Source organism: Pipistrellus kuhlii, unplaced genomic scaffold, assembly GCF_014108245.1.
Source record: "Pipistrellus kuhlii isolate mPipKuh1 unplaced genomic scaffold, mPipKuh1.p scaffold_m20_p_5, whole genome shotgun sequence".
In the NCBI taxonomy this organism is placed as follows: Eukaryota; Metazoa; Chordata; class Mammalia; order Chiroptera; family Vespertilionidae; genus Pipistrellus; species Pipistrellus kuhlii.
Genome location: NW_023425551.1, coordinates 31,043,697 through 31,064,397, shown reverse-complemented (window position 1 = coordinate 31,064,397; position 20,701 = coordinate 31,043,697). Strand labels below are relative to the sequence as shown.

The following is a 20,701-nucleotide window of genomic DNA, read 5'->3' as shown; positions in this document are numbered from 1 at the left end:
AATGCAGGCCTGGAGAGGAGATAGTGGGCCCGCCTCCCACGAAAGCAGCGCAGTTCCCTCCCACCTCCCTCGGAATTGGCGCGGCTCCCTCCCGGCTCCCAGTGGGCATCAGCAGCTCACTTCCACCTCCTGCGGAAGTAGCACGCTACGGTTCCCACTGGCTCCCACGGAAGCAGCATACTGCGTGTGATATCGCACGGTGGGCTACTAGTATGTATACAGGAAAACACAAACACACACATACACACACATTTTAGAGTAAGGTAAATTTGCTCCTTCCTCCCCAAATTATGAAACATATCCTTAGACTTCTAAGAAATGATTTAAGGTTATATGTCACTTTTCAATTACATAGTGTATTGTTGACCTTACTCTATTTTTTATAAAAAGTACAGGACTAGTAGCACATAAAATGACACAGTGTAGCAAGCAGGCAAGTAAAAGAGTAACTTTTGATACCTGATATCCCATGTGTCATTACACAACAACTAAATCATAATCTGGAAGAGTTCTCATTAACACAACATATCCAAATTATTACATGGTTAATTCAGGGCTACAAAGATTCTTAAATATATACTTAAACCAGCTATATTTGTACTTGGCCTATACTATCTTAAAAGAGTAAAACAATATGATAGTTGATAACAGAACCATTAAAAAATGAACATTTTGCCCTAACCAGTTTGGCTCAGAGGATAGCGGGTCCCAGGTTCGATTCTGGTCAAGGGCATGTACAATACCTTGGTTGTGGGCACATCCCCAGTAGGGGGCGTGCAGGAGGCAGCTGATTGATGTTTCTCTCTTCAATGTTTCTAACTCTCTATCCCTTTTCCTTCCTCTCTGTAAAAAAATCAATAAAATATATTTTTAAAATAAATAAATATAAACAAACATTTTATTCAGTATTTTCATTAAAATTGGAGTAGTTGAACTAAACAGATCTAGGAACAATTATAAAAAAAAATAGGTGGCTTTATTATTTGCATTCAACAGAATCCATAATAAAGTATTCTTCAGTTTTTTAGTGTACTCTTCAGTTTTTGAGAGGTAGTACAGTATTGAGATTACCAAATGTCTCACTTTGAATCTCATCTCTTACACCAATATTAACTAGGTGAACAAGTTAGATAACCTTTCTGTGCTTTAGCTTCTTATTAAATGGTAAGTTAATGGGTGAAAGTATGCGCTTAGAATGGCACCTGGAAAAAAATCCAAGCACTGGAATACAGGCTCTATGAGGATAGAGATTTTTATCCCTTTTCCCACTGATGTATGTAATGTCGAGAACAGTGCCTAAAGATAGTAAGTACATAATAAATATTTGTGGAATAAATGACTGATATCATTATTATTAACATGGTGATTTCTGGATAAGTGGAAAAATTGAATTAGTTAAGCTCTGCTATTTACACTTGGAAACTTCCTCTTTCTCCCCAAATTCCCTTCTTTAAAACAAAATGGAAACATAAGCACTTTTAAATTACATACTTAATTCTTCTAAGGCCCACAGCACTAAAATATGATTGAGAAATTAGATTTCAGTTGAGCAAGAGTGCCATCTAGTGTTCATGAAAGCTACAACAAGCTGAGAACTCAATTTTCATCCTGTGATGGACAAAGAAAAAAAACAAAAATGAAAAAATTCATTAGAAAAAGATCAGCTCTATCAATAGCTTTCTTGAAAGAAAGCTATTTCTAAAGGAAATTAAAGAAAAGCAGCTTTTTCTGTGATACTATCAACAATAAAAACATATTTAAATAAAAGAATAGCAGCTTTTGAAATTAGTATACTCCCCTGGCCAGTGTGGCTCAATTGGTTGGAGTGTCATCCCGTGCACCAAAGGGTGGCGGTTCAATACCCGTTTAGGGCACATACCTAGGTTGTGGGCTCAATCCCTGGTCGGGCACATGCAAGATGCAACCAATTGATGTTTCTTTCTCTCTCTGCCCCTCCTCTAACAATCAAATTTTAAAAATATAAATAAAGCCAAAACCGGTTTGACTCAGTGGATATAGCATCAGTTTGTGGACTATAAGGTCCCAGGTTCGATTCCAGTCAAGGGCATGTAATTGGTTGCGGGCACATCCCCAGTGGGGGGGTGTGCGGGAGGCGGCTGATCCATGTTTCTCTCTCGTTGATGTTTCTAACTCTCTATCCCTCTCCCTTCTGCCCTGTAAAAAAAAAAATCAATAAAACATATTTTAAAAATATATATTTGGATAAGACATTAAAAATAAAATACAGCCCTGGCCGGTTTGGCTCAGTAGATAGAGCATCGGCCTGCAGATTGAGGGGTCCCAGGTTCAATTCCACAATTCCAGTCAAGGGCATGTACTTTGGTTGCAGGCACATCCCCAGTAGGGGGTGTGCAGGAGGCGGCTGATCGATGTTTCTCTCTCGTTGTTTCTAGCTCTCTATCCCTCTCCCTTTCTCTCTATAGAAAAATCAATAAAATATATTTGTTTAAAAAATACCAAAAAATGTAAATTATGCATATATTTTAACTAAAATCAAGAATTTTTCTAGCCTGAATTTTGTATTCAATGGGGTAAATATTTTTTAAATTGCTATCAGATATATAATCACTTTGGTCTTGCTCTACAACACCCTAAATCCATAAAGATTGGGGCTTATAAAATATATAAATTACTAGCAGAGACTGGTTTGGCTCAGTGGATAGAGCATCAGCCTGCAAACTGAAAATATATAAATTACTTCATCTGTCCCCTTTCAGATATCACTAAATTGATAATAAAGTATACCAATTTGAGTTTGGGACATCTGAATAAAATTTTGGATTTGCAATGTTTAACCTCACTTATTATTCATTTGAGAATGCTCAGAAAAGTTTTGGGCTTTCTTTTTAATATGCGTTTCCCTCAAATTATAGACACAGCTGAGATTTGATTCACAGCTCATTAGGTAATCATTAAATGAAAAGAAAGCTTTTGACCACCTTTTGGACAAATGCTATTTTACTGTTAGCACAAAGAAAGGAATGTAGGAAATTCCCTAGGATCACACAGGAATAATGGGGGAAGGTAGAAAAGAAGCTGCTAGAGGCAGATGGGCTGGCCTCTCCAACTGAGCCTTGGAGGAGAGAGCAGGGCCTAAAATAAGCCAAACTGAGAAAGACAAATTTCAAATGATCTCACTGGCCAGGCTGATGTGAGATTTTCTTATTGAAGACTGGTTGCAAGGGTGGGGAAGGAACAGAGCTTGGGCTCATACTATCACTTACTGAGCCACACTCTCTTCTAGACATGAATTAGGTTTCTGGGCACATAACCTAAACCACAACTCTCTTTACAGTAAGCCAGGAGGCCCACTCTGTCCAACCTCTAGCTTCAGGAGGTATGTTGTGGTAGGCTGCTTTTTAAAAGGTTTCCAATGATCCCTACCTCCTGTTACTCATTCCATGTGTAATCGCTCCTCTTGAGTATGGGCTAGACCTAGTGATTTGCTTCTAATGAACAGACTAAGGCAAATATGATGGTGTGTCTCTTCCAAGATTAGGTTATAAAACACCATGACTTCCATCTTGCTGGTATCTTTTTGCTGGTATTTAAGTCTCTGGTTCTTCTCAGGTGCTTTCTCTGAATAAGCAAGTACAGAGGCCCCCATGGCAAAGAACTTCGAGCAGCCTCCAATCAATTAAGGCTCTCAACTCAAGAAACTGAATCCTGACAACAGCCATGTAAATTAGAAGCAATTCCTTCCCCATTTGAGCTGTCAGATGAGATCACAATCCTGGCCACCACCTTAATTGCAGCCTCATGAGAAACTCTGAAGCAGAGGTCCTTGCTAAGCTGTAGCCATATTCCTGATGCACAGAAATTGTCTATAATAATAAAAGCATAATATGCTAATTAGATCGGAGTCCTTTCAGACAAAGCTGGGGCTTCAAGGGAAGCCCGGGTCCCAGGTGCCAGAGGGAAGCCAGTGCTGCAGCCAAGGAATGAAGACCTACTCTTGCACAAATTTCATGCATCGGGCCTCTAGTACAATAATAAATATGTATTGTTTTAAACCATCAAATTTGCTGTGAAGCAACAGATAACTAATTCTTAAAGAAAAGCTGCTCAAGCTGACCTGACAGACTGAACCCTGAGTGTCTCTGTCTCTGACTTGTGGAAGACTCCTCAGTTACCAGCACTTATTTTGTGGGTTTACAGATTAGGTTCTCCTGCCTGGTCTTCTCTCCTATCCTGAAATAAATAAGGCATTTGGGCAAACTTCCTAGCTCCATGCTTCAGTGACCAGTCCAGCTTGGAACCCAAGTGCCTGTGTGGTTTCTAAGATAAACCACCCATCTTGATTATGTATCATTTATTTTATTGCCTTTGCAGTTTCTATTTACTATTTACCAGCTGGTATGAAAATACTTCAGTATTTTAACACATATTGCTGTGCCAATGAATATTGGCTGAACATCAGCCCTAGTTTCTGCTTTAAGGTTAATTCATTAGACAGACTCAAGATCCTATCTAGTTCTACTTCCTTTCAATGACCTTTAAAATATAATTAATGTAAATTTTACTTTAGTCATCTCAATCTTCAAATTTCAATGGTATTACCACATGGGAATAGCCAAGCTGAACTGTTTTATTTATAATGCTCAATACATGAGAAGGAAAGGAAAATAAAAGAGGGCCATAAAAAGAAAACAAAGATGAGGCCAAAATGTAATCTACAGGAAAGTACAACAGAACATTAATTACTTCCCACCAGTCATCAGAGGTTTGGTTTGGGCATGTTGGGGATAGAAACAGAACAGTGTATACAGGTTCCTGGGCAAACAGATGAGCTGAAAAGTAAAGTTAATTATTACATCAAAATGTATTTACTCCGCCCTAACCAGTTTGTTTCAGTAGATAGAGCATCAGCCAACTGACTGAAGGGTCCTAGGTTCGATTCCAGTCAAGGGCATGTACCTTGGTTGCGGGCTCATCCCCGGTAGGGGGTGTGCAAGAGGCAGCTGATCGATGATTCTCTCTCATTGATCTATCCCTCTCTCTTCCTCTCTGTAAAAAAATCAATAAAATATATTTAAAAAAAAGAGAAAAAGAATATCTATTACCAATGGATAAAAAAGCTGTGGGACACTTACAATAATGTAATATATGCAGCTGTAAAAAAGAGGAATCTCTTATCCTTTGGGGCAGCATGGATGGACCTGGAAAATATAATGCTAAGTGAAATAAGCCAAACTGAGAAAGACAAATTATCAGATGATCTCACTTATTTGTGGAATCTAATGAACAAAAGGAATTGACCAACAAAATATGGAACAGATTGACATATATCAATGTGGAGTTTGGGGGACAAAAAGAGATAAACCAAAGAACTTACATACTTAATACAGGCTCAGTGCACAAAATTTGTGCACAGGGTGGGGGCAGGGTCCTAAGCCCAGCCTGCACCCTCTCCAATCCAAGACCCCTCGGGAGATTTCCAACTGCCTCTCACAATCCGGGACCGCTGTCTCCTAACCACTCACCTGCCTGCCTGCCTGCCTGATCTCCCCTAACCACCTCTGCCTGCCTGATTACCCCTAAATGCCTCTGCCTCACCCCACACTCAGGACCCAGGATTCCCTCCTCTGACTGGTTGTAGACACCTAGGACCCAAAATGGGGATGGCTCTTCCTAGGTCAGCCACAGCTGCGGGGGACTGCGAGCAGGCAGCTTCGCCTGGGCTGAAGCCGCAAGTGCCTGGGACTGCAAAGTGGGTGGCTTGTCCCTTTCCTGGGCCACAGGTGCAGACACAGCCAGCCGCTGGCACCCGGGACCACAGGTAAGGCTGCTTGTCCCTCTCCTGGGCCCCAGGCACAGGTGCAGCCACTGATGCCCGGGACTGTAGGGCTGGTGGCTTGGCCCTCTTCCAGACTGCAGCCCAGACTCTGGCGCCTGGGAGAGCAGGGCGTGCAGCTCTCCCAGACCACAGCCTGGCTGGTCTCCATTCTTCTCTCCCCAGTGCTGAGAATCTGAGCCATTATGGTGGTGACAACTATTTGCATATTAGCTCTTCATTATATAGGATATGCATAGCTCATGGACACAGGCAATAGGGTTGTGAAGACCTGGGACGTGGGGAGTGGGGAGGGGCTGGGAGTGGGAGAGAAAAGGGAATAAAATGGGAGCTATCTGAAGTACTATCAACAATGAAAATATATATTAAAAAATAAAAGAGAATTACAGTTAATATTTTGGTGCATATAGGTTTCCTGACTTTTTGCCCTCTCTATAAAAATATATATACTTGCCATACTGCTTTAAAAGTTGCTTTTCCACTTACATATATATTTATTCTTTTATTATATATTTTCAAACAACTTTTAATAATTATATAATAGTCCTTTATATGGATGCACCATAACTTAATCAATCCATAATTTAAATGGTTATAGTCCCATTTACATGTAAAAATACATATAGATAATACATTTATATCAGAACTAGCTCTATAGTAATTGTTGCCATAATAAATCTTTTTTCAGACGATTTCCTAAATGTAGAATTACTATGTGCAGTCCCCCACCAACAGTTACACTTTTGTCAACTTAGTGCCATAAAACTTAACATTTTTAGTCATAGTCTTGATTTGTTTTTAAATTTTTTCCTCTGTGTCATTGGAAAGGTCTTAAGTGTAGTGGTTGTCTTTTACTTTTTATATCCTTCACAGTGTGAGAACAGTGTCAGGTACAAAGAAAGGTTTAAAATGAGTTCTTACTTTAAACAACCATACTAATTTCAACCTTAGCTGGAGGTGCTGTAGGATTCAGAAAAAAATAAAACAGTAACTCTGTTATTAAATATTTTAACAAAGGAAAAAGAACTAACCATAATTTAGTTTCAGTCCAGCCAATAAAAGCATTTACTATAAATATATGTACAAACAAAATGACCGAATATTTATCTTAAGGTTTGATTCGACATTTTACTACACACCTACTTCCAAATTCAAAGAAAGAGCCATCGAAGATAAGTGTAATTTAAAATTAGACACCTCTTAGTCTGAATAATTACCATTAGGGAGACAATAAAATGCATTAAAAGGAATTAAAAAATAAAGATTAAAATATCCATTACTTAGTGAAAAAGTTAAATACAACTCTAGCTTGGGGTCAAATATTTTGTTTAGAAAATCATTTTATATATTAAACTGAAAAAAAAAAAAAAAAAAAAAAAAAAAAGGAAGGGCTTGCCTGACAGCCATACTTAATTACTTAGTACAGACCCAATTGTGCAAGATTTGCTTACATCAGCATCTAAAGAAAATGAGCTAAGCTTTGAATGCACCATTTAGGAAAAAAATAAATGTAATTATTTGTAGTAATTGTCACTAATGAAGGAAGTATAGAATTAAAATTTCCATCTTCTTTGACAAAGTTTGTTGTCAAAATCATTTTGTTTTATCATACTCTAGATTTTTAATATCAAAACTCTGAACAAATGGTATACAAAAGTATGCAAAATACACTTACTATTATGAGTTAAAAATATTTTAGAGTAAAATATAGTTATAACAGGATTTACAATTAGAAAATATCAGGGAAGTACTTTAAAACACTTCAATAATTATGTTAGTTTACACAGTTCAAATTGGGTAATTTATTTAAATCATTACATAATTTAAGAAAAACCAAGATTAACATGTGCAAATTTGATCAAATAAAAGTTGAATAATGGAAAGAATAAGAAAAAAAAGCACTTTTCTACACTGTTTAAACAATCATTTATTGTTCTAATGTTAATTTTCCTTAATAACTGAATAAAGAATCTAAAGACTTAGAAGTATGCACAGAGACATACCAATGGAAAAATGATTTCTATATGAGCTCAATGTATGATAAAATCTGGGGTAGATTTTTAAAAAGACTACTGAGGCCCCTTTTTAGGTGTAAACAATTTACTGTAAGACATGTAATGCAATACCATATTTTGGGAAATTTCAAACATTCATAATCTACAGGAAAAATACTCAAACTCCTACACTATTTTTCTAAGCCCACAATAGTGCAGTCTTTCAGCTACAAAGCCAGAAGCCAATTATAAAGCCAGTACTTTTCCACTAGAGTTACTTGTCGGGCGGGGACGGGGATGTTCAGCTTTGCAAACGTTAGGGTCTAAAATAAGATCGTTGCAAGGAGTTACTACAACACTCACCCTGCCAGCACTGTCATGGCAACAATGAACTAGCTAGGAGAATGCTCTTTTAACATTCAAAGCTAATCTTTACTATATTACTCATGGAAATATACCAACTTTTCTTTTAGGCAGTTCACTAAAGAAATCATTTTACTTGGTAATCTCTTATGTAAAGATAAATCTTTTGTATACCATACATTCAAGATCACAGTGCAGAACCACCTTGCAATCAGCTGAAATTTATGACAACATAATGAAAATTAACATGCCACTATGAAAGTTTGAGATTTGGCAAAATTCAAATGCAATTTCAAGATGAGTGAGAGTTTAAATGAGAATTTGAGCCCTGGACTGTTTGGTTCAGTGGTTGGAGAGTTGGCCCACTGACTGAAAGGTTAAGAGTTCAATTCAGTAAAGCAACAAGCAGGCTGTCAAATTACAGCGGGGAGGGAAGGGAGATCTGGGGGAGATAACAGATCAACCAAAGGACTTGTATACATGCATATAAGTACAACCAATGGACACAAAACTCTGGGGAGGGAGGGTATGTATAGGAGGGGGGGAAATGGTGAGATATATTATATACACAGATAATAATTTAATAAAAATAAAAAATAAAAAATAAAAAAGAGTTCAATTCAGGAGCATGTACTTCAGTTGCCCACTAGCTTCCCACCCCAGTCAGGGTGTGTGCGGAAGGCAATCTCTCTGGCATCATGTTTCTGTCTCTCCCCATCCCTTTCACTCTCTCTAAAAATCAATGGGGGGCGGGGGGGGGGGGCCCTCCTTGGGTGAGGATTAACAAAAAAGAATTTGATGTGCAAGTGTGGTTTCCTCTAGAAACATTCAAGATTCCATTTCATCCTCAAGCAAAAGTAATTTAGAAAAATAATATATTTTTTCAGTGTTAGGAAACTTACATGAAATTTTTATTCAGATAGTGTAGTATAATGGTGAAACTATGGAATCTCACAAACTGGGTTTGAAATCTGGCTCCTCCTCTTCTTAGCTATGATAATTTGATAATTTGGGCGTTATTTAACCTCTTTTGGCCTTAATTTTTTCTGATACATAAAATGGGGATAATAATACCGTATTACTTCTTATGGTGGTGGTGTAAAAAAAAAAGAAGTACTTATAAAATCCTTAATTTGATTCCTAGAAGTGCTATTTCCTTTAGAGTGCTATTCCCTAGAGCCAGGGGACTTGGAAAGTAGGTGAAAGCTTTCCCAGCTGCCCAGAGACGTAGGGAACCCTAAAAAGCATATTGTGCCATGGCACTGTGTGGGCAGAACATAAAACTAATAGTTAACGTTCACTGAGTGCTTACACGGTTCCAGTAAGGATTGCACATATGACCTCATTATCCTCACAAATTCTGTGGGGGAACTCAGACTTGTTATGTAACTTGCCCAACATCACGAAGTTTGACAGAAGAGCGTTTAAAGCCAGGTCTGACTAACTTCAAAGCCTATGGTCTTGGCCATTCATCCTCCAATGGTGTCTAGGTACTGAAGCACAGGCCTTAGTCATGGATCTCTGTGTGTGCACCTGGCCACCGGACAACACATGGAGCTGCCTGCTTGCAATCCCTGCCTGTTTGCAAATCCTGCCTGCTAGTGTCATGCTGACATACCAGAATGGCGTTGGACTTCAAGGAGGAGATAGATGTCATGGTAGTGCCACCACCTCTGGGGCAAAACGCTGAGCAAATGTGGGGTAGTGACTGGTTAGAAGAACCTTCATAAAGTTGGACATTTTTATTAATCAGCCAATATATAAATATTTAATGTACAAAAGGCAATTAGAAGTGTTAATACATGGCCCTAGCTGGTTTTGCTCTGTAGATAGAGCATAGACCTCGTGGACCGAAGGGTCCTGGGTTCGATTCTGGTCAGGGGCACATGTCTGGGTTGCAGGCTCAATCCCCATAGGGGGCATGCAGGAGGCAGCTGATCAATGATTCTTTCTCATCATTAATGTTTCTGACTCTCTGTTCATCTCTGAAGTCAATTAAAAATATTTATACTAATAAAAAGCTAATACGCTAATGAGCGGGACACAGTAATGGGTAATGACCAGGTCAGGTCATTAGCATATTAACTGGGGCGTTGCTCCAGAGATGGGGTGGAAGGGGGGAGGGAGGAAGCACCCTGGGAAGGCGGGACCATCCCATGCTGGGGAAGGCAGAGCTGAGAGCCCATAGCACTCCCCTCATCAGTCCTTCACCACCCACCGCTTGCACTCTGAGTATTCCATGGCCCACCTGCCAGGGGAAGGAACACAGCGCAGCAGGCAGGAGGCTTTCATGCTCTCCTCCATTGTCATGATGAGGAGGAGCCGCCACAGTGCTCCAGAGACTCCAGAGACAGGGCAGAAGTGGGGAGGAGCCCAGAGAAGGCGGACTAGCCTGAGGCGACTGGAGGGACTGAGGTCAGGGCCTGAAGCTGGTAGAGAAGGCCAGAGGGTTTTGGGGCCGGGCCAGGCATGCTGGAGCAGCTCTACACTGACAGATCTGGGTGTCAAGGCAGGGCTGCAGGTGGGTGGGCAGCGCTGCACTATTTTGCGTGCTGGGCTCCTAGTATATAATAATCCCATAAAAATCCTAAACTCTAATAAATATAAAAATCCAAAAGGAATGCTGGTTTGGAGTTTAATTTTTTTACCTAAATGACCTAGATCAAGTTCATCATCTTCATCTTCATCACCAATATTTGTTGAGTGCTTACTATGAATCAGGCCCACTTCTCAATGCTTTTCATATTATTTAATTATCAAAACTACCCTGTAAAATTGGTATTATTATTATCATTTACATATTAGTAAAAGTTTCAAGTGTTAATTCATAATTAAATGTATACAGTGTATTGAAGCTTACAAAATGCTTTATCAATATTACCTCCTTTAGTTTTTATAATCACATCACAAAGGAGATAAAAAATGAAATACAAGCTTCTTTTTTTTGTTTTAAGTTTATTTGTTGATTTGAGAGAAAGAAAAAGAAACACACAGAGAGCGAGAGAGAATTATCGATTTGTTGTTCCACTATTTATGTACTCATTGGATGATTCTTGTATGTGCCTTGATCTGGGATCGAACCTGCAACCTTGGCATATTGGGATGATGCTCTAACCATCTGAGCTACCTGACCAGAATTGTTTTGTTTTCTTAAGTAGAATCATTATTAAAATTAAGTGAAGCTTACAGCCTTTCCTTTGACATGTCAAAAAATAGATAAGCATAGTGTTTATTAAATAGTAAGCAGACAACAAACACCTAATGAATGAAATAAATAATTCACTAGGTTCAGTGATCAAATCTATATTAGTTCAATAAAATGTCAATTATTATACAACAAAACTGAATAAGTTTAAGTTATATTTATAATTTCAGTCTGCCAAATGTATACATTACTTGTTAGTTGAGTAAGGCACATCTTAATTTGGTGAGATATAATCACTAACAATGACTTCGAAGACTTTATTTGATGAGAAAACCTGTCTCCCTGTCACTTTTTACTTTTGAAAGACTTCTCCTGTGTCTTTCAGTTCCATTGGACATATCACCCTATCACTATTTTGCAAGGCTTGGTCCTTATCACATGATCGGAAGAATTTCTTTCTGTGTTTAGGCTATGAATAGCATTTGAAAAATTACTCAGTTATAATTATAGACAGCTTAACACCTGCCAAGTTGCTAGAAAATGAAATCATGTAAAATTTAAAGACAAAGTATGTCAAACACTTACGTATCAAAACAGTAAATGCTCATTTTTAGTGGGTTTACTAAAGTTCTAATTAGACTTTATTGAACATTAAACACAGAATTGACAAATTATCCTAGCTATTTTTTTAAAAAGGCATATTTATAAATACATATTTATTTAGTAGCTTGTCAATTTATACAATTAAGTTAAAAGACTAAGTGAATACTATTCCTTTAATGAATATTTATATATTAAGTTGATTTGGGCAATATAACTCACAAAACTCATATCACAAATTTTATTTCCCTTTAATTTAATTTAAAAGCTTAGGAAGTTGTTTCAAGATATATTATGAGTAATACTTTATAAACCTATGAAGAACTTTCCCTATTTAAGTTAAAAAACTGGGTAAGATTTAAATAAAATATAAAACTTAAAGTATCTCATTTTTCTAAGGTAATTCCATATTTCATTGCAAACTAATCAGATTTTTCTGTAAGTAGTTATGAGAGATTAAAGCACGAGAAGACAGATAATCCTCATGTTGCCAAATTTCATGAGTCTTTTGAAATATCATAAATTGTGACAGTCTACTAGTAATACACAGCTTTTAACAATAAAATTACCAACTGGGAAAATCCAATAAATGGTCCTAATTGTTATCCTACAAAAACTCCCTAAATATTTCCAGTGAAAAAGGCATTTAAAAAAACAAACCAAAAAAAAAACAAAAAAAAAAACCACAAGAATATTTTAAAAGACTTTTTCTATACACAAAAATTATGGTAAATGTACATTATCAACACTATTTGGTGTAGTAACCAACAGGGGAAAAAGCAAAGCATGAAATAATGTTCCCATAGTATGAGTATCTGAGTTTTTCTTACTTAAATTTCCAGTCTGCCCAATGCCCCTAGCAATGTCATCATCAAATAGTCTGAAGAACCCTCAGATGCCCGAGTACACTGTGCCAACATAATTTCATCAGGTCAACTATCATCTTTTTTTTTTTTTTAATATATTTTATTGATTTTGTACAGAGAGGAAGGGAGATAGAGAGTTAGAAACATCGATGAGTGAGAGTCATCGATCAGCTGCCTCTTGCACACCCCCCACTGGGGATATGCCCACAACCAAGGTACATGCCCTTGACTGGAATCGAATCTGCGACCTTTCAGTCCCCAAGCCGACGCTCTATCTATTGAGCCAAACCGGTTTCGGCTCAACTATCGTCTTTTTCACTTAATGTAATAAGTGATCTAGAAAAGCTGGGTCAAAGTAAATCCCCTTTTCCATTGACTTCCATTAAAAAAGCAAGTATTTTACCATAGTGTGAAAAAAAAACAACTGTTGGAGAAATTGTGATAAAGAAGATTAAAACTAGTGGCAAGGCTTGCTGGGTGCTGTTGAACTCCAGCAGTACTTTTATCCTCCTATGTATTTTAAGCATTGCCTTCCCTTTCCCCAGCATCTCCCCTTGTCTTTCCACAAATTCTAAGTTTTCCCATGTCTACAGTTCCTCCAGTCCACACTAATTGGCTGCCACATAAATATTTTCTATTTTTAAATATGAAAGTTCTTTATGATTAAGACATAACACCATTCAGGGCCCCATTATGTCTAAGTTTTAAGTGGTTACTAATCCTTTATTATACCCAAGATTCCACAATTACCTTCTGCTGGGTCAAAGTTTCAACAAATCCTTAAATTAGCTATTTGAGTTATTAATATACTAGAGGCCTGGTGCATGAAATTCATGCACACTGGGCAGGGGTGTCCCTCAGCCCAGCCTGCACCCTCTCCAATCTGGGACCCCCTCAGGGAATGTCCGACTCACAATTCAAGACTGCTGATTCCCAACCACTGGCCAGCTTACCTGCCTGATTGTCCCTAACGCTTCTGCCTGCCAGCATGATCACCCTCTAACCTAGGGGTGTCGAACTCAATCAGAGAAGGGGCCAAAATCTAAAATCCAGCCTAAATCGCGGGCCGAATGGTTTACTGAACAGTCATAAACTGTCATTGTGATGGAAACGCAGCAGAGTGCAGTGATGACAGCGCGGTGCGGGCCACATTGCAAGGCCTGGCGGGACGGATTTGGCCCGCGGGCCTTGTGTTTGACACAAGAGTCTAACCACTTCCCTGACAGTCCCATTGCCCCTAACTGCCCTCCCCTGCAGGCCTGGTCCCCCTACCCCAGTTGCCCTCCCCTTCAAGCCTGGGTCCCCCCCAACTGTCCTCCCCTGCAGGCCTGGTTGCCCACAACTGCCCTCCCCTGCCAGCCATCTTGTGGCAGCCATCTTGTATTCACATGGGGACAGCCATCTTGTGTGTTGTAGTAATGGTCGATTTGCACATTACTCTTTTATTAGATGGGACTATCTATACAAATGGTTTAAAAGATATTTGGCAAATTTCTAATGGCTTACCAAAAGAAAATATAACTCTGAAACAGAGAACAAACCTATTTTCTAATTCTTTTATTCCATGAATGATTTGTACATCACCTTAAGAGCACATGTGTTAAAGATGAGAAAATTCTAGTTAAACTGTTCACAGAGTTCTCTGTGATATCATGAACAACCCATGACCTCAAATCAAAATCTAGTAAGTGTTCAATATCCCATTTTCCTGCAAAACACTACTTCCTATTTATGAACAAAACAATAAGTATGTTAGAAAAATAGTTTTTAAATTAATCATTCTGATCCAGTTCATTTGTTGTCAACCTATCAACCATGCATGCCACCTGATCCTCAGGAGGGGAGCATGTGGGGGGGGGGGGGTGTCAATAAATGTTTCTCTCTCATTGATCTCTGTCTCTCTCTCTCTCCAACTATCTAGCTATCTGCCTTCCTCTCTGAAATAAGTTAAAAATATGTTTTTAAAAATTAATCAGCTCCTGGCTGGTTTGGCTCAGTGGATAAAGTTTTGGCTTGAGGACTTAAAATGTCTCAGGTTCAATTCCAGTCAAGGTCACATGCCTGGGTTGTAGGCTCGATCTACAGTGGAGCATGCAGGAGGCAGCTGACAGATGGTTCTTTCGCATCATTGATGTTTCTATCTCTCTCTCCCTCTCCCAAATCAATAAAAAATATATTTTAAAAACTAAAATAAAAAAATGAATCATTCTGGGGTTTTTTCCTTATGCTTCAGACCATTTGGGACACTGTAAAAGGAATAAAATATTTTAAAAGCTGAAAACCTAAAAAAAAAATAGGCTCAACTATCGTCTTTTTCACTTAATGTAATAAGTGATCTAGAAAAGCTGGTTTGGCTCAGTGGATAGAGCGTCAGCCCAGGTTCAATTCCAGTAAAGGGCATGCACTTGGTTGTGGGCACATCCCCAGTAAGGGGTGTGCAGGAGGCAGCTGATCAATGTTTCTCTCTCTTCCTCTCTGTAAAAAATCAATAAAATATATTTTTTTAAAAAGGAGTATTCTTGTTAGTTTCAATCTTTCTGAAAAGTCAGGACAAAGGAAGAGGACAGGATGTATTACGTAGTATGTTATAAGAAGACACTGAGGATAGATAGTGCTATATGATTCATCCTGTAAGCCACGGGTGGAGAGGAACACTCCAACTGGAACTCTAACAACTGTAAATGTGCACCATACCCAACAGCTTAAGTTTCATTTCTCACTGGGGTATAACAATCACTTAATGCCTCCTCCATCCCACTTAAAGATAAATACCTTGTTACTTAGTCTAAATCTTCTATCATAAGTCAAATTGCTTTCATTTTCAGAAGAAAAAGAAAATAATGAAATGACCATTCTTGAAAATGTACCTGGCTGTTTTGACTACTCATTATCTTTGGATGTATGTGTATACATTCACATTTACCCCCTAATTACAGCACCCCCTATAGTTTACCAGTGGACTCTATTAGTATATTGAGCCAGTGTATTACTTCTGTTCCTTTGTTTAGGGAAATCAAACATATCAAAAAGTATTATGAGGTTAAATTTTTTAAATATAAAGGCCCCTATGAGAATAGATGACCTTCCTCAAAAGTGGAGAACAAATCTTACTGACCTCAGAGCTTGGCACAGAATAGTGCTAAAAAAAATGTGCTAAATAAATTTAAATATGTTGACATGAAGTCAATAAATTACAACAGGAATACAGAGATGCCCTACCATCTCTCCCTTCCTAACTATAGTCTTCTGAGCTGGCCTGCAGGAATTGCAAATATAGTTCTACTTCTGCTGCTTTGTTACTAATGAATAAAAAGCATTCTGGAGTTATTTGATTTCCCTGTGAGGCTGATGTTAGGGAATGAATACTGAGGCTGGGGGTGCTGGGCAATGAGCTAGGGTGTTAAGTGGGGATCAGATGACGCTGAATTCTTACGAAGTTTAGAGTCTGTCCTATTTTAAAGTATTTTAGGCAGGAGAGTAACATGCTCAGATTTTCTTTTTAGATAAATGGCTCTGCAGGTGGATATAAAGGTGGAGGAGGGCTAAGTCTGGAGAAGTGAGAGATAATGGTGAAGTAAAACAGTAGTATAGTAGGGGCAAACATCCTCTTGTGAGCTTTTTCTAATAGGATGCAACATAGGCAATGTAATCACAACATGTCTAAATCAAAACTCTTCATTCCCCCTAAACTGACCCACTCTCTGTTTCTGGAAATTATAGAACTACTCAGCAAGTAGTTAAAGCCAGAAACTTTCAAGCCATCCTTAATGTTTGTTATTTTCCTCACCTCCTATATCCAATTATGTCTAGCTATTCCCAAACTCATTCACTTTTTCCACTATATCCTACTCCACCATCATTTTTGCTTTGGGCTAGTGGACAAACTCCTAACTGATGTTGCATGTCAACTTTGACCCCTGAAATCCATTCTCCTCATTGCTTTCAAAGCAATCCTTCTAACACACAAAGGAATAAGTCACCATCTTGCTCAAAACCCCCCAGGGGCTTCTTCCTGTTCCTAGGGTAAAGTCCACAGATCTTAACAAGGCTTATAAGATCCTATTACCTGGCTGCCTAAAGCAATAATTCCTAACATTGCCGAGACCGGTTTGGCTCAATGGATAGAGCGTCGGCTTGGGGACTGAAGGGTCCCGGGTTCGATTCCGGTCAAGGGCATGTGCCTTGGTTGTGGGCATATTCCCAGTAGGGGCTGTGCAAGAGGCAGCTGATCGATGACTCTCTCTCATCGATGTTTCTATCTCTCTCCCTTCCTCTCTGTACAAAATCAATAAAATATATTTTAAAAAAAAAAAGAATTCCTAACATTACTGAGCATTTCTTAAATAATGCTTTGTGAGCATTATTTCATTTTATTCTCATTGTGAAGCAGAATTATTAGCATTATTCTCATTTTGCAGATAAGAAAACTGAGTCAAGGAGAGATTACATATGTAAGTTTGTGCTCAAGTTTTCACACTTCCAACAAACTGTAATGCCCCAATGCATTACTTTTGATTCCTAGAACTTATCTGCTCTTTCTCGCCATGAGTCACAGACAAGTATTGATCCCTATGGCCCCCTCAAAAATCTCATTTTTTGCCAGGATAACTTTTATTCATTCATCAAATCTCTGCTTATATGTCATCTCTTCAGGTAAGTCTTCCCTTCCTATCTAAAATTACATTAATTGTTTGCTTCTTTATGGTCTGTCTCCCTTCAGTAGACTGTCAAAATGGTTGGCCACTAGTTCTCAGTTCTTAGAATGGCATTCACCTGGGGTTCCATAACCACTGGTTGAATGAAGGCATGAATGAATGACGTGGGGAGGGAAGCTCCCTACGGCGGTAACTTCATCTATTCCAACTAATAAGAAACAAAAGAAGTCAAACATAAATTTGTTCATCTACTAGATCTTTATTTAGTAGCTTCCAGGTCTCAGCCAATACTCTTAAAAACTTACAGCCCTCCTGAGGGAGGCAGACACACAAACATGATTATAACACAATATATGTGCCTGTTAAAATTGCGGCAGGAATAAAGTGCAATAGATGCAGAGATGAAAAAAGAATCTAAATCTATGGGAAACCTTTACAGTTGAAGAGAGTCTTGAATCATTTTGCAGGATGAATGAGTCTTGAAATATACTATATCATATAGTCTATGTATTTCACTTATGAAAGGGGAAATCAACCACAATGACATCACATTTAATTCTCACAATAGCTCTATTTTATTATTCCCACTTTACAGGTGTGGAAATCCAAGCTAAAACAAGTCCAGTGACTTATTTGTCCAAAATTATGTAGTACATTAATAAAAGAGATAATAATTCGCCCCAGCTTGTTTGGCTTAGTCATGCACTGGCCTGAGTACTGCAGGTTCCATCCCCAGTAAGGGGGAAGAGGGGGTTGCAAGAGGCAACCAATCAATGATTCTCATCATTGATATTTCTCTCTCTCTCTCCCTTTCCCTTCCTCTCTGAAATCAACAAAAATATATTTTAACAATAAACAAACAAGTAAAAGAGATAATTTGAGCCTACTCTGTCATCTGACTCCAGTACCCATTTACTTACTATATTATAGTGCTTTGACCCCGTATTCCCCAGAGGCCAATTACTTATTTTCACTATTTCTCTATTTTCTTTTTTAAATTTTTTTATTGATTATATTTTCACTCTCAACAAAATTGATTATCTGGTTTCCCATTTTAACATAAAATAAGCAGCAAAATGAAAGACTAAAGAAGAAACCAAATGAAGTATACCTACAATAAACAACGGAACTGAACACAAAAATTCAAAAACAATGAATCATATAGTCTTCTAAGCCATCTTTAGCTATGCAACAGTAACTGATGTGCACAATGATAACCCCATTACCAAAAAAAAAAAAAAAAAAAAAAAAAAAAAAAAAAAAAAAAAAAAAAAAAAAAAAGAAAGAAAAAGAAAAAGCAATCTGAGGTAGAAATATAACTTTTGATGCTTAAAAGGGTAAATAGAAAATTCCTCTCTGGTAACTCTGGATAAAGGAGTTATAATGATTATTTTCAAAGTAATTTTAAAAAGAAATATCCTAAGATTGTGAAGTCTTCATTTTTCTATTGAAGAATTTAAACTAAATTCAAGACAGAACAGAAAAACTGTTTATCTTCATTTCCATGCATACACAAGTTAATTATAAATTTTAAAAACTTCTCACACTATGACTTTTAACAACACATACTTTGAACAAGTATAGAGGGCTATGAGCATTCTTAATATTTAAAAACAACCTCTCTTAAAAAAAGAACTCTTTCAATAAATCTTCAATAAAATGGGATAAATTGATTATGTACAAAACAGGAGGAAAACTATAATATGTTCAACCTGTTGCACTCACAATTTAAATGAGTGCACGTGTGAAAATGAAAAGAAACAAACAACTTAAGCAAACACAGAGAAAGCTGGTTGAGTAATTTACCATAAAAGTGTTTCTGCCATACATTCCACCTGGGTCCAAATTTTAAATCTGAAGATGTCAGCTTTTATAACAACATAAGCTTTAATTTTATGTAATTCTTAAAAGATTGCATTTAGAGAACAGACCCTGGATTTTTTGTTTTGTTTTATAAGAACAAAAGAAAGTTGTTTCACCAATTATCTTGAACAAGCTGACAAAGAAACATTGAATGTTCTTTATCATTTTAGAGAGTGTTAAATGTGAAACTTTCCACACAGAACAGTTTGCAACAATGTGAAAAGCATACTGGCTACATTTCCCAACAACATGTAAAAGTAAATAAAAGGAAGGGTCTTAACTTGCAAATAACTGTAATTTTTCACAGGAGGAATGGAGCTTCTGCTGAAACATTCCAGAAAGACAATACTTGTTTACTCATATTTGAAAATTGCTTTTTTCTTAGTTCATCTTGTTCAATTTTGGCCCCCAATTCAATGTTTTATAGAACATTCTAATTTTAAGATGTAGCGTGAACTCATGAGTTCATACAACAAGCTATTAGAAGTAAACACAAAGCGAACTTAAGTGCAAGTAAAATGTCACTCTATAGACCGTTGTAATTACAATGCTCTTCCTTACCTGGACGCTCTTCAAAATAAACTCGCTTTTCTCTCTTACATCTTTGAAGGGACACCTCTTGGAAAGCATAAGCAGATGAGCAAGCAGCTTATTCAACCCATCCAAGGAGCCAGCGTCTGAAAGCCCGTCCGATGGGCGATAAGGTGTCTCTTTCACCGAACGGAGATACTCGGTTTTTCTCAAAACGATCTGCCTGATGTTCTCCAGCGCCGTCTCTCTCGTAGTTGAATCTCTACTGCACAGCCCATCCCACCTCACTTCATTCTCTCCTTCAGCCATGACAATGGGAGATGTTTCTCTTTGCAGTCTTCAGTTACCGCTCAGCATGTCCCCAAAAGCACTTTGTAGTTTTTTAAACGAGAAATGTTAAGAACAGTGTCAGAGAAATCGAATCTTCATGAAAACATGCGTCCGGGGGACATGTGGAACCAGAGTGTCTCTTCTAGATGGATGGCTTTCCAGCGAACTGCAAGGCAGAGGAGCTCACGCTCTCTCCCCTCCTACACGAAGGGGCGGCGGTCTTTTCGGATCAGCCTCGAAAACCCAAGTTGGAAAGTGCAAACCTCGCAGCGCTGGCTTTGCTGGACTCGGGGAAGCCGGTATTCTTGCGGGGTCAGCGGACCTTCTCACGCGGCGGAGCTGTCAAATCCGTGCTCTGCCCAAAAAGGCTGGTACCAGCGGAGCGCCCTCCAGCCAGCCATTCGGGGTTCGGTCTCAGCAGCCACCGGGCTCCCGGGAGCGCCCGCGCCCCGCCCTCCTCCGCACAGGCCCCGCCCTCCCCGCGCCTCGGCAGCCGCCCGGCGCTGGCTGCACGCCGGCGGGCAAGGCTGGCCGACGCC

The 20,701-nt window shown here is 38.5% G+C and overlaps 1 protein-coding gene across 2 annotated transcripts in view; it reads right to left on the bottom strand.

Moving 5' to 3' along the window:
- Nucleotides 1-20,432, bottom strand: part of SESN1 (sestrin 1) — an 88,390-nt gene extending 67,958 nt beyond the window's left edge. For both annotated transcript variants that reach the window (XR_004983605.2, XM_036413328.2), the window contains exon 1: nucleotides 19,863-20,432. Coding sequence is in view for 1 of the 2 variants with exons in the window: in XM_036413328.2 (XP_036269221.1) it covers nucleotides 19,863-20,141 (279 nt within the window). In the remaining variant the exon portion in view is untranslated. The remainder of the gene's footprint in view (nucleotides 1-19,862) is intronic.
- Nucleotides 20,433-20,701: the final 269 nt, after the last annotated feature.